This window comes from Octopus sinensis, linkage group LG18 (genome assembly GCF_006345805.1).
Source record: "Octopus sinensis linkage group LG18, ASM634580v1, whole genome shotgun sequence".
In the NCBI taxonomy this organism is placed as follows: domain Eukaryota; kingdom Metazoa; phylum Mollusca; class Cephalopoda; order Octopoda; family Octopodidae; genus Octopus; species Octopus sinensis.
This window is the reverse complement of record NC_043014.1, coordinates 24285804-24303531: the sequence shown is the minus strand read 5'-3', so window position 1 is coordinate 24303531 and position 17728 is coordinate 24285804. Positions and strand designations below refer to the sequence as shown.

The 17728-nt window shown below is 35.7% G+C and overlaps 1 protein-coding gene across 1 annotated transcript in view; it reads right to left on the bottom strand.

The window, feature by feature from the left end:
* Positions 1-17728, bottom strand: part of LOC115221209 (5-oxoprolinase) — a 180558-nt gene that overhangs the window by 52338 nt on the left and 110492 nt on the right. Inside the window, 7 exon segments of the mRNA XM_036510593.1 lie at positions 1781-1805; positions 1808-1820; positions 2081-2255; positions 6823-6924; positions 7465-7575; positions 8408-8444; positions 12996-13096. Coding sequence (XP_036366486.1) covers positions 1781-1805; positions 1808-1820; positions 2081-2255; positions 6823-6924; positions 7465-7575; positions 8408-8444; positions 12996-13096 — 564 coding nt within the window.

Here is a 17728-nt window from a genome sequence, read left to right as displayed (position 1 = left end):
TATGCATATGTATATATGTGTGGTGTGCGTATATATATATATAATATATATATATATATTATATATATATATACTATATAATAATATATATTGATAAAGTCGACCACGGTATGATTTGTCACAAACTGCGTGGTCTCATCATAGGCGGAAAACTTAGAGAGTGGCTGCACAACTTCCTAAAAGATAGAAGACACGCGGTTGTGACCAATGGAAACACAAATAACAAGCAGTGTTCCACAGGGCACTGTCTTGGGGCCACTGCTATTCATAGTGGCTCTTTCAGACATGCCCTCAGTTGCTAAGATGGCCACCCTTGCTAGCTATGCAGATGACACAAAAGTCTCCCACACAATACAAAAACCTGGAAATATTGCACATCCGCAACAGTAGTTGGATAAAAAATACAGGTGGGCTGAGGACAACAACATGCAGTTTAATGCAGGTAAGTTGCAGGCCCTGCGCTACTGGCACACAAAGGTAAACGACATGCAGACTGGATACACTGGCCTGGGAAGAATTGCAATCTCTGAGTCAAAATCAGTGCATGACCTGGGCATTGATATGAGCTATGATGCATCTTTCCAAGTGCATATTACTAATCTGGTGATAAAATGCTTGGACTACTGCTCCCAACTATGGTCACCACACAATATAAAACTAACATCAGAACTCGAAGCAATTCAAAGAAGCTACACAAAGAAGATTGTCTCAATGCAAAATATCACCTACTGGGAAAGACTGAAAGTATTAAAACTCTTCTCCCTAGAGCGAAGGCGGGAGAGATATGCAGTGATATACATCTGGAAAATCCTGGAGGCTCTTGTCCCAAACTTTGGCATTCAAAGTTACCCCAACTGCAGAACAGGGCGCCACTGCATGGTGCCAAAGATTCCAACATCACCATTAAAATACAGGACCAGATACTGCAACAGTTTGGGTTTCAGAGGACCATAGCTAATTACAGACCCATAGCATGCCTCCCATTGACAACGAAGCTGCTCACTGGAATAATCAGTGATGAAATGTATACATATCTCAAGGATAACAGAATTCTAGTGGTTGAGCAGAAGGGCTGTAAACAGAACTGCAGGGAATATAAAGACTAGCAGCCAAGAGACAAAATGGCGATGAAAGAAATTTAGCAATAACCTAGACAGATTACACAAGGCCTATGACATGATACCACATCAATGGATCATTGCATATTTGAATATGCTTTGGATTGCAAAGAATGTCAAGAGTTTTTTGAGAAAAGGCATTTTAAATTAGAAGACTAAGCTCATATCTTAAGAACAGAACCTAGAAACAAAGAATCGAGAGGAATTTTTCCAAGAGACAGCAGGTTTTCTTTACTGTTTGTTTTATGTGTGATTCCTTTAACATTGCTACTCAGCAGCTGAGTTTGTGTCAATCTCATCTATGGCGAGTGTGATATCATCATCTTCAATGTTGATGTACTTAATTTTTGCCTCTTTGGCCACAGTTAAAGTGGCAAAGAATTCTTCTGGGTTGTTTAGTTGCTTGTGTCTTAGAGGTGTAGTGAACATCTGGATATCAGTTTAAAGGAAAATGTTAATAGATCAACCAGCTATTAGTTACGAATGATGTCAAGCTGTATGGTAAAGAGGAAGCTCAAATCAATTCTTTAGTGAACACAATCTATTGCAAGGACATCGAACTGGAATCTGACCTAAAAAATGTCGAGTAATACAAGGTGCATTTTAGAAGTTTTTAAATGTATTCAGGAGAGACATTTATTAATTTCAGAGAAATACTAAACTCTAATCCTCTTCAAAGCAGGATCCTCTGACTTCAGTGCACTTGCAGTGCTCCAGCCACATCATTAGCGTCCTCCAAAGTGAAGGTGTCCACAACCCTTGTCACAGCCTTCTTCATCTTTTCAATGTCTGTAAAACAACTGCTTCTGAGGATCTCCTTCAGCTTGGGAAACAACCAAAACTCACAGGGAACAAGATCTGAACTGTAGAGAGAGTGAGGGACAATGTCAGAGGAAAGATTCAGTCAGTGAATGGTATGCTTAGTCAATGATGACCTGTGGTTAAACAACTATGGTACATACCTTTCTCTTGAAATTTTCCTCCAGAAACAAGTTTGAAAGATTTGAAAACAGCTCCTTCTTGATCTATGGAAGTGGAATGTGGTGGCATTGAACCAGGAGTGATGCCTCCTATGTCAGCGTGGTGTCCTCGGCTAGCAACATAGAAGACAGGTTGGCTTTCATCAGGGTAGAACACCTGAAGTTAATACAATGATTGAATTAAGATGTAGTATAGTGTAGGCCTCAGAGAGTATGGATGTGACACTGCATTGTTAGCAGGATACAAGACCTAAGGTTTTGGTTGACTATAAAGTAGCAGACTGTATAGGTTTCTATCTCAATTAGCTGATGAACAATTATATAAAAAGCTGATAATACAAAACTTTTAGGTACAGTTATATAATCCTATTTACAAGCCAAACATATCTGACACTACATATTTCTAACAAATGGTTGCTATTGAGTACTTCTATGCTTTTCAATCATAAAATAAATGATGATAATATATGTTTGTTCAAAACTGATGATATATTCTGTCACTACACAGTTTCTCACTTGATGTGATCTTTCAGAAGACATTGCATAAAAGATCACCAGCTCTGAACAAATAAAACTCTTCAACATTCAGTACTTTTTCTCTTGTTTGTTAAGCCAAAAATGCATGCACAGGATTGGACAGCTAAATTGAGACTGCTTTCAAAATATATCTCTTAAATATATCATGAATTAAGAGCTAATATTTTACATGTAATTATATCAACTTTAGATTTTGTTACAGATTGTACGAACATTAGGGAATCAATAGAATGAAACATTATTGATGAAATGAGATGCACCAGACACAGTCCTCATTATATCATTGGTGGTAAAGCATACCATACTCTGATTAAAGTTAAGGCTATAGGAGAGGTTCTCTTCTTACAACACCTGCAATAAGTGCAGACATATTTTCACCTTTTAGACTGGTTAAAAATTATTTATTGTATCAAATCCACTCACTAGCATGACTGAAACTGGGCCCCACCCCTTAACAAAGGTAAAAAAAAGTGGTGTTAGGAGGACAATAGCTAGGGTCATTAAATTTGACTTAAGTATAAATTCATATGGTCACAGGCATCAAAGCATTCCAACAACCCATTCTAAAGCAATCATGGCTGAGAGAGCCCTAAAGAATCTCAATTATCTAAAGCTCATGGGAAAGAAAGTGAGAGTTTTTGGCATCCAAAAGAAATTCATAGTTTATCAATTGTCACAAACTCAGGGTTATTGAATTTGATCCTTCTGATGCTTCTATCTTTACATTTATCTTAGTAACAGGCTTCGAAACTTTTTAACATAAACAGTCTCAATTTAATTGTCTGACTACAAGTGTTTGCATGGATTTGCTTGGCTAAACTCTTCCAGGCAAGCCTTAACATAGCATCCAATGACTGAAACAAGATATATATATATATATATATATATATATATATATATACACACACACACATATGAACACATGAGTTATTAGTGAGGGATTATCAATCCTGGCAAAATACTTCATAAGCTTTCTTTTGGTACACCAGGCTAACAATATTGTTTAGCTTACTTAAGAACTCTAAATATTCTTATGGCAGGGTCTGAGGATATAGCTCATCACCATTCTATAATGATTATTACATATTTTTCCTTTATTGGAGTAAATTTGGCTTACAGCTGTTTCCAGTAGTCTTTATAGGTTCATTACTGATAAGTTAATGCTACTTTTATCAGGCTCTGACAAAAGTAACATGAATTTTTTAGGTTGTTCAACTTTTCTTAACTGATCAATAGACCAATTAAATAAGCCTATCAGTAGTGAACCTATAATGACTACTGGAAACAGCTGTAAGCCAAATTTACTCCAATAAAGGAAAAATATGTAATAACTATTATTTATACCTTGTCTTTATATACATATATATACACACACACACATATGCATGCACACACACACACACACACACACATACACATATGCATGCACACCACTTGTTGGGCTCACTAGCACTATTACTATCTCCCTTTCATTCAACCTTTTTTTTATATTATTTCTCTTTCTTTCAACCTCTTTTTTTCCAATTATTCCCCATGTTGGACTGCTGAACTCTACCCATTTTCTCATTCTAAATCTGTTTATTTCCTCTTATTCTTTTCTGTTGAAAAGCATAGGCTCGAAATGTAAAAAAACATTTTCATTTTTTTTTAGCATCAAACTAATACACTTGCTTGTTGTTCATACACCTGTCTTCGTCTTTGCTTTTCTATAAATTTCAACTATATATAAATATTTTCTCTCCCATTTTATTTTCTCACCCTGTTGATTTCTGTGTTTCTTTCTGTCAAAGAGCATAGGCTCGAAACATAAAAGACTTTCTCACCTCCCAAGCATTAAACTGATACATTTGTTTGTTGTTTACACACCCGTCTTTGTCTTTTGTTTTTTTGTAAATTCTCACTATATATACACACACACACACACACACATATATATATATATATATATATTATATAAAAGGGCTTAGTAAAATAAATTACTTTGCCGCATACTGAACTCATTAGAAATAGCAGCTAAAAAACTTTTTTAAAGCCATTTCTAATACTTAAAGAAAATCTCTCTCATATATAGTGTTTGCTTAATTCAACTCACAAAGTGAGTTGAATTAAGCAAACACTATATATGAGAGAGATTTTCTTTAAGTATTAGAAATGGCTTTAAAAAAGTTTTTTAGCTGCTATTTCTAATGAGTTCAGTATGCGGCAAAGTAATTTATTTTACTAAGCCCTTTTATATAATGTAATAATTTGAATTCGCCTTGAATGGTCCCTTTGCATACTGAACACTTGGTGAAATTGATTAATAATTAATTAATTTTGCCCTCAATTGTTGAAATTATATATATATATATATATATATCAGAAGAAAATAGAAGGAAACTAATTTCCTATACAGAATAATAAGTTAGCACTCAGTAAATAGAGATAAGAGAATATAGATTAATGTAACTTTCGAGATATTGACAACCAAAAATCAGATTATTTTTCTCAATGTATTTTTCGAAAGACGCAATTCATCATATAAAAATATATAATATATAAATACAAAAAATATATATAAAAAATTTATAAATATATATATTCGAATGACATTGCCTGAAGTTGTAAATCTGTTCTAAAACATAAAAAGGCTGAAGGTTAAATGTACACAATCAATGCAATGCATAATTCAAAACATTAAAAAGATGTATGGGTAGCTCAAAAAAGTAAAATGTCCAGAGATCAAATTCATACGCATCCTTCAGCTGTTTTGGGAAAGGTATTTCAGAACTATTTGTACCCATCTCAAATATATACATTTCTTTCATCAGGGATTATTTGAAAAGTTTAAAGAATTATTTAAGAGATTTTAAATGACTTTATACTTGGACCAGGTATCCTATGCGATAAAAATTTGTTCAGATAACTGAAACAAAATTCTAAAATGAGGGTTAAATATACTACACATCTTACAGAAAACAATGCTTTTACGACTATTCTAAAACATATTGGGGATGAAAGGTCAGAATTTAGATTTCAATTATTAACATGAGCTGGCTATATGTTAATGATAAAAAAATTTTTAAGTTGAAAAATACATATGTTTACAGAATATTAAAGCATCCGAAATATTATTTAATGATATTTTTCTACTTGTATGAAGTATATTAATGGAATCTTTAGTGCATAATCTGCACATTCTAGTGTGTGTGTGTTATATGGGGGTAGTTCGAAGTGGTGTCTATAAGAATATCTAATCTTTCAGCTAATGAAAAAATTTTCAATAATCACGCATCATTATTATAACACAGTCCTCAAGAATAGTGGTTTCCATGAGAAAATTTATTATATAAGAAATACAATATTTAAAAGTAAACTAGGTAAAACTCTTTCCAGACTTAACTAAATTAAAAATTGACATCTCATCAGTAAATGAGCCTGTTGAACAACAGATTCCCCATGTACATAGGAGATATTATCAACCTTTTAGTTATAACTTTACAATAAATTCAGTAAGAAATAGGTAGGTCAGGAATAACCCCACTAAAAAATGGGAAATAACTTGGCTCACCCCACCTCTTTCCCTTTGAGTTAAGAATCTCCCGGAATTATTCTTTAAGATCATTGAAAAAAACTTACCTCTGGATCATAAATATCACCTCATCTTTAACAAATCTACTTTAAAATTGTCATATCCAACGTCACCTAATTTAGGCTTCACCAGAGCTGTTAATAATAGATTTAAACTTAAAAAGAATACTCGGGAAAGGGAATTCATGGAACGCAATCAAGAGAGTAGTAATCTGAATTCCATGAAAAAAACTTGTAACTGCTGATCCCCAGAATTCTACCTGTTAAAAGGGTCCTGTTTGAGAAAAACAGTTTACAGGCGCGAAGTAAGTACCTCAAAAGAATTCAAGAAAATCTATATGGGGATCACAATAGACTTTAAAACTAGATATAGGAGGCTTAAAAATTCATTTACAAACCCGAGCATGAAAAATTCGACAGCACTAGCCAGACACATAGATAATTTAAAAGTACAAAATAAACAATTTAAACTAGATTGATCAATAATTACTCAAGCCACCTTATAACACACACTAGAATGTGTAATTATGCACTAAAGAATCCAGAGAGAGAGAGAGAGTGTGTGTGTGTGTGTGTGTGTGTGTGTGTGGAAGCAGGTGTGAACGATGATGGCTTACCGGAGTGATAACTGTTAGATCTGGCAAATGACTGCCACCTGCCTGAGGGTGGTTGCTAAGGAGCACATCTCCTGGATGAAGATTATCTTTGAAAGCCTTCATCTATAAAAGATATTAAAAATCTTGTTATAGTTGCTGTAGGTATACACATTTAGTGATTTTATTACTTACTGCTACTGATAGATGAGTCTCACTTTTTTGCAGTCCAGGATGGCTCTTCATATTGAACAGATGTTCTCAATAGTTGACAACTATTGTCATATATCAGTAGTTTGGAAAACTACTTTGTTAACATATGCAAATAAGGTGAGATTAAGGGAGTGCTTAGTGAGAGAGGGGGAGCATGCAGATGAAAGTGAGTGCTCATGAGAGAGAACATGCTAGAGAGAAAGAGCGAGAGGGAGAGAAAGAGAGAGGAGAAAGAGTGAGGGAGAGAGAAAAAGTGAGGGGGAAAGAAAGACAGAGAAGTACATATGTGAGTGGGCATATTAGCATGTAAAAATGAAAGTGAATGATAAAGAGAGGACAATTTTTTAATGCAAATTTCCAAACTTGTGAAAAGCAGTTCTGATCACAGAATCATGCAGGTAAAATATCACTAAACATGTTCAAAGGTGTATTGTAAAGAATTGTGTTGCTTACCTGATACTGGACTGTTTCCTGCATGGCTCCTAAATGAACTGGAATGTGTGGGGCATTAGAAACCAACCCGCCATCAGGACCAAACAAAGCACAGGAGAAATCCAAGCGCTCCTGAAGCAGAAACATTTATGCACACATAAAGTGTAAAATAACAATTAAATATGTATATAGCATGAAAACATTATTTACTGTCACTGCAAACAAATTTTGGGGTTATAAATTGTGAGTTCAGCTGGATTGAATGTGTTGCATAGTCATTGCATCACCAAAGAAACCTATCACATTATAGATATTGGAGAACTAAGATGCTGTCATGAAAGGTTTTCAAGAAAAGACAGGACTTTGATTTCTGAATTTCAACTTTAAAATTAGAATTCAAACCAATCTTTTATAGGACCACAAGGGTATTTAGGGCCAGATTGTAAATGCCTTACCATATGTGGTGGGCTGTTAAAAGCCAGTGCTTCTCTTCATTTTCATGATATTAAGCAGATGAAGCACATCACATCTCTCAGATATTATGAAGGCTAGCTAAACTTGTACTTGTTTAGCCTAAGGTCAGCTCTGAAGGAGCAGAAAGTATTCTAGCAGTGACCATTCCATTTTTGCCTAGAGTCAAATTATCCAATGTGTCCATATTTTAAGATGGCATGGTGTGATTTAAGGAAGGCATGGCTATTTCTTGCAGGTAGAGCAACTACATAGAGGCTCCAATATTAGCCAGATGACTAAATATTCATTTTTGACAACTAGGTTAACTGAGGTAGTGTAGGTTACAAATCTAAGATCTTAATTTGATTTAATTTAACTGATTCTACCTCTTGCATCATATTCCCTTAATATTCTCTCAGAGAGAAGACAAGAACTTTCAATACATATAAATGGTTGGTACATACTGATACTCTAAAGCAATCAAAAATATTTAAAAAGAAATTATAGAGACCTTGATATTAGTGGAAATTGCTGTTCGTTGTAAAACTCTATAAGAGGAAAGAAAACATAATTTTTAATGACATGAGCAGTACAAAGTAATCATTAATAATTTTTTACATAGCAGAAGGCCTTAAATATACAAAGGAAGTGAGAAGGGATATAGTCAATTGATACAACCACTGTATGTACATGATTAAGACATATTTATTGACCTTGAGCAGAAGAAAACCAAAGTTGGTAAGAAAGTAGAGGGCTGCAGCTAAAATACAGCATAACATTTAGTTTGGTGATCTTCTGTTTCTGCCAATACTTGATACAATAATTTCTTATCAAATGACACATTTTGTAGAAAGGAGGACAGATGTACTTGGTTAAAACAAGACTAGTATATTTCTGTTCCTTATTGAATCAATCCAGAAAGGATGAAACTGAACAATGATACATATAATCCTACTGTCTAAAATCTTAGCCACATCTAACACCTTATACCATGCATAATATTCACAACTGGTCTGATGATTAGGAATCAATAAGAAAATCATAGTAGTTTATGAGGTAATTACTAATATTTGGAATGTAAATAATATTAAACATTTCCCAATCACATGGTTGCAGGTTCAGTCCCACTGCATAGCACCTTGAGCAAACGTCCTCTTGCTATAGCCTTGGGCCAACCAAAGCCCTGTGAGTGGATTTGGTAGATGCAAAGTGAAAGAAACCCGTCATGTGTGTGTATATGAGTGCGTGTATTTCTTGAAGGCAGTGCCCCAGCATGGCCACAGTCTAATAACTGAAACAAGTAAAAGATAAAATATATACTGGTTTTATTTTTAAAGCTAATGATTATTTTGTGTTTGTGTGTGTTTGTGTGTGTGTGCATGCATGTGTGTGTGTATGTATATATATATATATATATATATATATATATATATATATTCTTTTATTTGTTTCAGTCATTTGACTGAGGCCTATATACATCAGGTTGGAAAGAATGTCCTATTGCACTTTTGACACGATCACTTTGAGGGTACTTTTTCAATATTTGTAATAAAATAAGCATTAATCCCTTACATTCTAGTATGTGTTTTCTTTCTTTGCAGATTACTTTAGACAATAATGGTTCAATTCATATTGATTTTACCCTTTTAAAATGAAAGCAATATCAGACACTGCATGCTGTATGAAGTCAAAAGAGGCTCTTAAGCAATGGAAGTGGCAAGAAACATTCGTTCTATGGAAATTAAGCTTTAAATGTCCAGATATGTCAACAATGGTTTGGCTAGTTTTGCTTGGGAAATTTTTCTCTTATAAATTCTTGATCTAGAAACCAAGTTCTGTAAATACTGAATTTCTGAAAACCATATTTGAGGAAATATCCAAAACAAACTGCATAAGAATTAACAAAACAGTTCAACTCAAGATGCATGTCAATCACAAAATACCTTCATTAACTAGGAAGTGTTTAAACTACGTCAGTGGGTCCCTCTTCGTCTGACTACTTCGCAGCTTAATCAAAGAATTGCTTTCTACTTATCAAAAATTTGTTACTGAACCTTCCCTTTTCATCAAAATTGATGAAAAGTGGATTGTCTATAATCATATACAAAAAAAAAGGATAATATTTAGCACCCTATGGAAAAGGAGAATCCATCACCAAACCAGGACTACATTTGAAAAAGTTATACTTTCTATAAGGAGGGATATGGGAGATGTCATCTGTCATGAAGTGATATATCAAAAGATCTATAAAAATACATAAAAGTTAATAAAGAGAAATATTGCTTAAAAATTTCCAGAAAAAGCACCTATCATCGGTCAGTTGAAAAGGGCTGTTGCTCTTACATAATAATGCAAGACCATATATTGCCCAAGTCACTCAAAAAAAGATTATAACACTAAATAAGTTTTGCCTCATCTTCCTTATCTTGCTCCATCTGAAAATTATCTTCTCAGACAATTATGCTATCATTCAGAGGTAAAACAATTTATTAATTGCTAAGTTAAAAATTGTATTGAATGTTTCTTTACTTGGCAACCTGAAGAATTTTATGCCCAGGAGATCAACAATTTGCCCAGTAGATGTTATCAAGAATGAGAGGAAATATCTTGATTAACTATATCAATTAAGACCAAAGAAATATCTGTTTCTTTCCAGTCTTGAAATGTGACAGGAGTTTCTTTATAGCCTAATATATATAAAGTGGTAAAATTGAAGTCTCTTAAGTGTGCTGTATAAAATGCTTTGCAGTATGCACTCTGGGCTCAAACATTGCCAAGGTCAACTTTGCCTTTTATTGTTCCAGAATTGATGAATTTTGTATAAATCAAATATTTGTGTCAATTTTTCATTCTCTCTCAGTTGACTATGTTGCACTAGGAGAAGTGCTATGGGAAACTGCTCACAGCAAATCCTTTTGTCCAGAAATAAAGATGGATTAGCAAAGGGCCAACAACTTTTCATAGAAAAACTGATATATTCTACTGGAATCATCAATGGTAGGATCAATGTGCAATCCGTGGATAGAGACATCAAGTGGTTAAGAAGTTCATTTGCAATCATAAGGTCTTAGGTTCAATCCCATTTTGTCGCATCTTAAGTAAGTGACTTGTACCATAGTCTTGGGTTGACCCAAGTTTGTGAGTTAAAATTGTGGAAGACTATAGAATGGATTCTACCTTATGTTGATTCTGTTTCAGGATTACATTAAGAGTACAAGAGTCTAAGGAATACTCAGCCACTTACATTTATAACTCAATGAGTAGATAGGTCAGGTGACTGAACAACTGGAAAAATCAGCCTCAAAACTGACAGAGATCTCTATCACTACAAAGAGTTATAAGAATATTCTCTATAAAACATTTCTGAACTACAACCATACACAGTTATAACAATACTTTCTAAAAAACATTTCTCAGTCAACACACATAGTTATAATAATACTACCCTTCTTAGACATTTTGATTATCAAGAATGACATGAAATAGAAACTGACAACTACTACAAAACAACAGACTCTAAACAGTACCTACTATTTTCTTCATGCCACGCAAAACATACTAAATCCAATATTTCATTTAACCTAGCTAGAAGAATCAGAACAATTGTCTCCAATACAGATATTCAGAATAAAAGACTCCTTGAATTAAAACATACACTGAAAGAAAATACCTATCTACTCTAATAGAGAATGGAATAGAACACACCAAAGCAATAGATATTGACAAATTAAGAAAAGCCAAAAACAGTTCAGATACATCCACACATAGAAACATTCAGTGATCCATCAGAATATACCATTATTGAGCCAAGACCCAAGAAAGAAAAAGGCACTTGAATCATACAAAATAATCAAATGCAAAAGACAACCAAAGTCCCACCAAATAAAAACTATTTACCAATGTGAAACAACCAACTACAGACTCAACTCGCACAGATAAAAAGTGTGGCCAATCCAATTATGGAAATTGTGAGAACCTTACTGGAGATACAACTTACAAATTTTGAGCAGGACATGCATTTACTGGGGAAAACCATTGTATTTGTTCTTCAAAAAATTTAATTTATGCCATCAAATGCTATGGATGTAGGGAAGGTTACATTGGACAGCTTAAACTCACTTTAAGAATGAGATTAAATATTCATTGTCAACAAATACATTATCCCAAAACACAACAAATTCTACTTATTGCACATATGTGCAGATATTCACTAACAAAATCTCTTCTTGTCTTTCCACTTTCAATAGGCAGATAATACTCTAGACCAAGCAAGAATTAATAAGGAAAGTTTGTTTATTAAAAAATACAAACCACCTCTGAACAGTATATAAAAATCATCAGTAATACATGATTCTCCTTTCCCTATCAATTAATTATTGAAGAATGTCTGCTTGGACTCCTTTTTAAGAAAACCAAAATTCATATAGCAGCTATCATCTACCTTATTTACTCCACACTTCATTATCTTACTTAACTCACACTTTGTCAATAGAGAAGAGATATGTTTTAACATGTTCAAAGGGTAGGAACTATCACTAATTGATAACATTATTCTTTGACAGAATAATAAACAATAATTACATATAACACTTATGTAAACAATTATATATGTGTGTATTATATATACATATATTGTTATGCTTGGGGATGGTTATATTTTGCCAATTAAACACACACACCATATATCAGATCTTTATTTCAGCTTTATAATTATTATTATTGTCTGTTTGTTAAAGCTTTTTCGTTAGGTTTGGGATAAAGAGTTGCTGAAGAGGTCACAGTATGTGTAACAAAAAAGCTTTGACAAAGAAACAAGAATAATAATAATAAAGACCAAACATATGGTGTGTGTATTTAGTTGGCAAAATATGACCGTATCCAAGTAGAACAATTTCTGTTTCAACACACAAGAATCTTGCAAAACAAATACACACACACACGCACACATAGTTTTTACACTATTTATATATAATCATAGACTGGCAATTCAGTCCATTTCCAATTTGATTCAGTAGTTGGGTACACTCAATTAATGGTGATGTCTATTGTCAACCAGAAACACTGAAGAAAGGAAAAAGAAAAAGTGAAAGCAAAATTACCTTCCCATTTGTTCAGCAATGCTCATGAATCGATGAGAGAATATTGACAATTGGATGGCATCTAACTGGGTACTAACTGCTTTACTCTTACAAGAACCAATCTAAAAGAGAAAAAGAATATGGTTGTATGGTTAACAATTTCATTTGTCAGCCAAGTGGTTTTAGGTTGTTCTACAGTGCAGCACCTTGTGCAGTTGTCTTCTGCTATATCTCAGGCTAACCATTGTGTCAAACAAATTTGATAGGCAGAAACTGTACAAAGCTTGTTGTCTATCTATCTATCTATCTTGTGCAATCTAATCTGTGCATATGTGTATGCGTGTGTATATGTGTATGCATACATGAATGTTTACTTTTTATGCATCAATCACCTCATCACACTTAAAGATCATAAACCCAACTTGCTCAATCCCTCCAAGTGAGAGACAGGCATTGTCAGCTAGCATATTCTTGATACCATCAACTCAATATTGCAAGGGTCACAGAATTCACCCAATGGGATCCAGCACAGCCGTGATCAACTGGTCAAGAATAAAGCAGCCTGCAGTATGATATCATGAATTTCTACCCTTCAATATAGAAGCTTCTACTCCTGAAGGCCTTAGATTTCACCAGGCTGTTCACTGATATGAGTGACCAATGCCAGGATCATTATGAATATGAGAAAGTCAATCTTGGTTCATGATTCCTACTGGGTGAAGAAAGGCAATCTACTGTTTGACGTAACTATGGGAAGCTATGACAGGGCTAAGATTACTGACCTCAACAGGTTATTTATCTTGGATACCCTCAACAGTACACATACAAGAACAACAGCCTGGCAATTTGAAGCCATATGAATGGATTTGTCATGGACAAGAACAGGAAATACCTGATAAAGAGCTTCAAAGAATTCAGCCTATCCATAACAGCTATCACCTACTTGACAACAGTAAACTTCCTGAAAATGGACATGTACAATCGATAAAAGGAAGCCCATCAAGGAAACTGCATATCCACAGAAACTCTAGCTACCCTCTGCTGTAATTAGAAGCCTAGTTTTAGGCATTAGCAGCGAATCTCTAAACTTTCAACCAACAGAGAGATCTTCAATAGGACTTCCCCCTGTTATAACAAGTTAACATGTATGGAGGACACCCACTATCATACCTGAAGAGAAACAGAAAGAGAAGAATAATCTGATTCACGATTCAACTCTCCATTTAACATAAAAGTTTCAACCAACATAGCTAGGAGCTTCCTGCCATTGATCAAGGCCATAAGTACTATAAGCTTTTCAACCCACACAATGTCAAGGTTAGCTACTCCTGCTTAGACATCATCACTTCTAATATTGCATACTACAACAGATGCAAGCACACACCTACACAACCCCCAACCTGTAACTTCTAAAATTTTACCAACTGCCCTCTGGGAGGATCTCAGCTCTCAATGACAGGAGTCCACAGAGCCACTCTCTCACCATCCAATGATAGATGGTGTGAGAGTGGCTCTGATACTTAAACTTCTCCACTTGTCGCAGTGATGTTCACCCTGGATTGCCATTACCTTGGTGCCTTTCCAGAGATTTGTCGCTTGTAAGTATCACAGGTGGTGAGATGGGAGGTGGAGTGGGTATAAATGATATAGAGATGGCTGGAAGTGGAAAAGTGAGTATATGTAGAGTGATGTGGATGGATTGAGACAGTCTGTAGTACATAGATATAATTAATGATGGGGAAGCAGAGTGATAAAGATGATGTTGGTGGGCAACCATTTGTTGGTTTAAGGTGGTGGGGAGATGAGAGACAGTGGAGTTTGAGTGATAGAGAGATGAAATCATTGAAGCAAATGGGGAGATGGATGGAGAGAATGTGATCAACAGGTAGATGAGAGAAAGGTGAGGGATTCAAAATGTGTTGGGACACACTCATACACACACCTTACTACTATCATTTCAACACGTTTCACTGTGGGTGGTTGTGTCTTCAGTAACACTGCATATTGCCAATCATATTGTCATCACCTGCATGAGATATAGTATCTTCATTCAGCCTTCACTATTTTGTCCCAGAACTTTTTCAGTTCCTTCTTTCATAGGTTCCACAAATTTCATGTGTACAACATTTCCTTGTGAGCAGTCATCCTCTATATGCATTACACGCTCATACCAATACAGCCTTCTCGCTTGTACCTTACATCTAATTCTCTTTATGGCTAGTTTTTTTTTTCTCATGTCATTTATACTTTAGTGTTCATGCATTAGAATATCTTTGTTTCATTTCCTTCAAACTTTTGCAAATCTTCTGCATTTAAAGCTACATTTCACTACCATGCAGCATTGCAGTTCAAATATAAGCATCATGCAATCTGCCTTTCACTTTGAAAAGACCTTTCTTACCAGCAGAGGCGATAACTCTCTGAACTTTTTCCAAGATGTTCTAGGCTTTTTCAGCAACTCCTCCTCCAGTTAATTATGTCACTTAGGTAACAGTAGCTATCAACTATTAGTGAGTGAACCAGACATTTAAAAGAATCTATTTCCAGTATGCTCTTAGTGCGTATCACCCCAGTGCATCTACCACATACAAAAGTTACTTTCTCTGTTGTGATGCAGTGATCTCTGCTTGTGAGTTCACTGCACCACATGTGCCTATTGCATGCACTAGAGAAGGCTTATGGAGTTCCTGTCAACTCTTTTTCTGCATATCAAGCATAATGCTGAGATCCTATCTTCTTCCCTATTTACTAGTGCTTTAGTCTTTTCTAAATTTACTTAGAGGTTTCTGAACTCTAGGTTCTGCTTTCATGTCTGGAATGCCTTCTCTAATTCTACAATAGATTCAGCTATAACAGCTAGGTCATGGACAGTATATTCTGAACCTCTCTGTGATTACCTGTAAGGCTATCATGAATAGAAGATGGCTTAGGATTGAACCTTGATGGACCCCTAAATTTGTTGCTAAACTCATCACTGACTCACTTTACTGACTGCACCTCAGTACATAAATTGTACAGATTACAAGAGGTGGAGAAGTTTACCTATCTGGGCTCTACCGTCACCTACAACCTATCCCTTGATGCTGAGCTCAAATTACGCATTGGCAAGGCAGCTGCTGCGATGGCCCAACTCTCCAAACGGGCTTGGGACAACAATAAGAAAATGAAGATCTACCAGGCATGTGTACTCAGCACTCTACTGTATGGAAGTGAGACCTGGACGCTATACACACGCCAAGAGCGTCGCCTAAACATCTTTCACCTGCGCTGCCTCCGAAAAATCCTCCGCATCAAATGGCAGAATCATATCCCCAACAAAGATGTCCTCAGGCAAGCAGGAATACCAAGCATGTTTGCACTCCTCACACAAAGACGTATGAGATGGCTTGGGCATGTTAGCCGTATGAAAGATGGCAGAATCCCCAAGGACATACTCTACGGAGAGCTTGCTAGGGGTACTAGGTCTGTGGGTAGACCGATCTTACATTACAAGGATGTTTGCAAAAGGGACATGAAGGCCTGCAACATCAATATTAGCGGTTGGGAGGCAGTTGCCGGCAACCGTGGAGATGGCGACGTACCATAAAAGAGGGAATACAAAGGAGTGACAGAGAGAGAGAGGAGAAATGGAAAGAAAAGAAGAGACGTCAACAAGAGACTATGGCATTACAACCAACCAGGAACAGTCTTCGCTACATTTGCGGTACATGCCAGAGGGAGTGTTTGTCCAGGATAGGACTACACAGCCACAGCAGGAAATGTATCAGGACATGAAATATAAAAGCCGGACTAGACTACTTTATGCGCAACTCCATTGTCTCCCGAGACAGAAAGGATGCCAACCAAACCAACAATGAAATTGCTACGCCTGTAATTGAATAATACACCTTCATATGTTACCTGACTAACTATTTGGATGAGTAGTATATCCTATTTTGCCGCATATTTTGAGCATCTCAGCAACTATGGACCAACAACTTTCTCTACTTTCATATCTTTAATTGCTCTATTAACCATGCCACTATCAAATCGAAATGCCAGTCTCTGTGAAGTTAGTATAAAGTAAAAATGACAGACAGCAATAGATACATAAAGCACTGAGGGTATTGTAAATAGGTTGTACAAAACCTGCTGGTTAAAATACACATATTTAGTCATCCGTGTGAACTCTCTACTCCCTACTCACACTTCTTTAGCAATACCCAGCAATTTATATTATGATCTCTGTACCTTTAGGGTATGCCCTGGCACTTGCCCCTATTTATCTCTCTCTTCCTTTACTTCCTTTATATTCTGATACCCGCCCTTTGTGAGTATGCCCAGGCACTTTGCCATCATCTCTTGCAATCTTGTTGCCTTGGTGCTTCCATTCTCTCTCACTTTCTCTTGCTCTTCCCTCTGGTTAGGTAACTATGTATCTCCTCTACAGCAGCACACCTGTTTCTGTCCTCATTCTTGATCATTCTCTCTCTCTCTCTCTCTGGCTGAGCAATGATATACCTAGTTTGTGACAGAGAGACAGAAACAGATGTCTTGCTGTAGCAAGACTTTTGTTTCTGTCTCTCTGTCACACTCTAACCTTTCATCATCTGCCACAAGATCACCTCCTCTGATGCCCCCTCTCCTCTCAAAGATTCCTTGTCTTACAAGTTACTTGGTGACCCTGCCAGTGCTAGTGCCATGTAAAAGGCATCCAGTCCACACTGTAAAGTGGTTGGCATTTGGAAAGGCATCAAGCTGTAAAACTAGGCCAA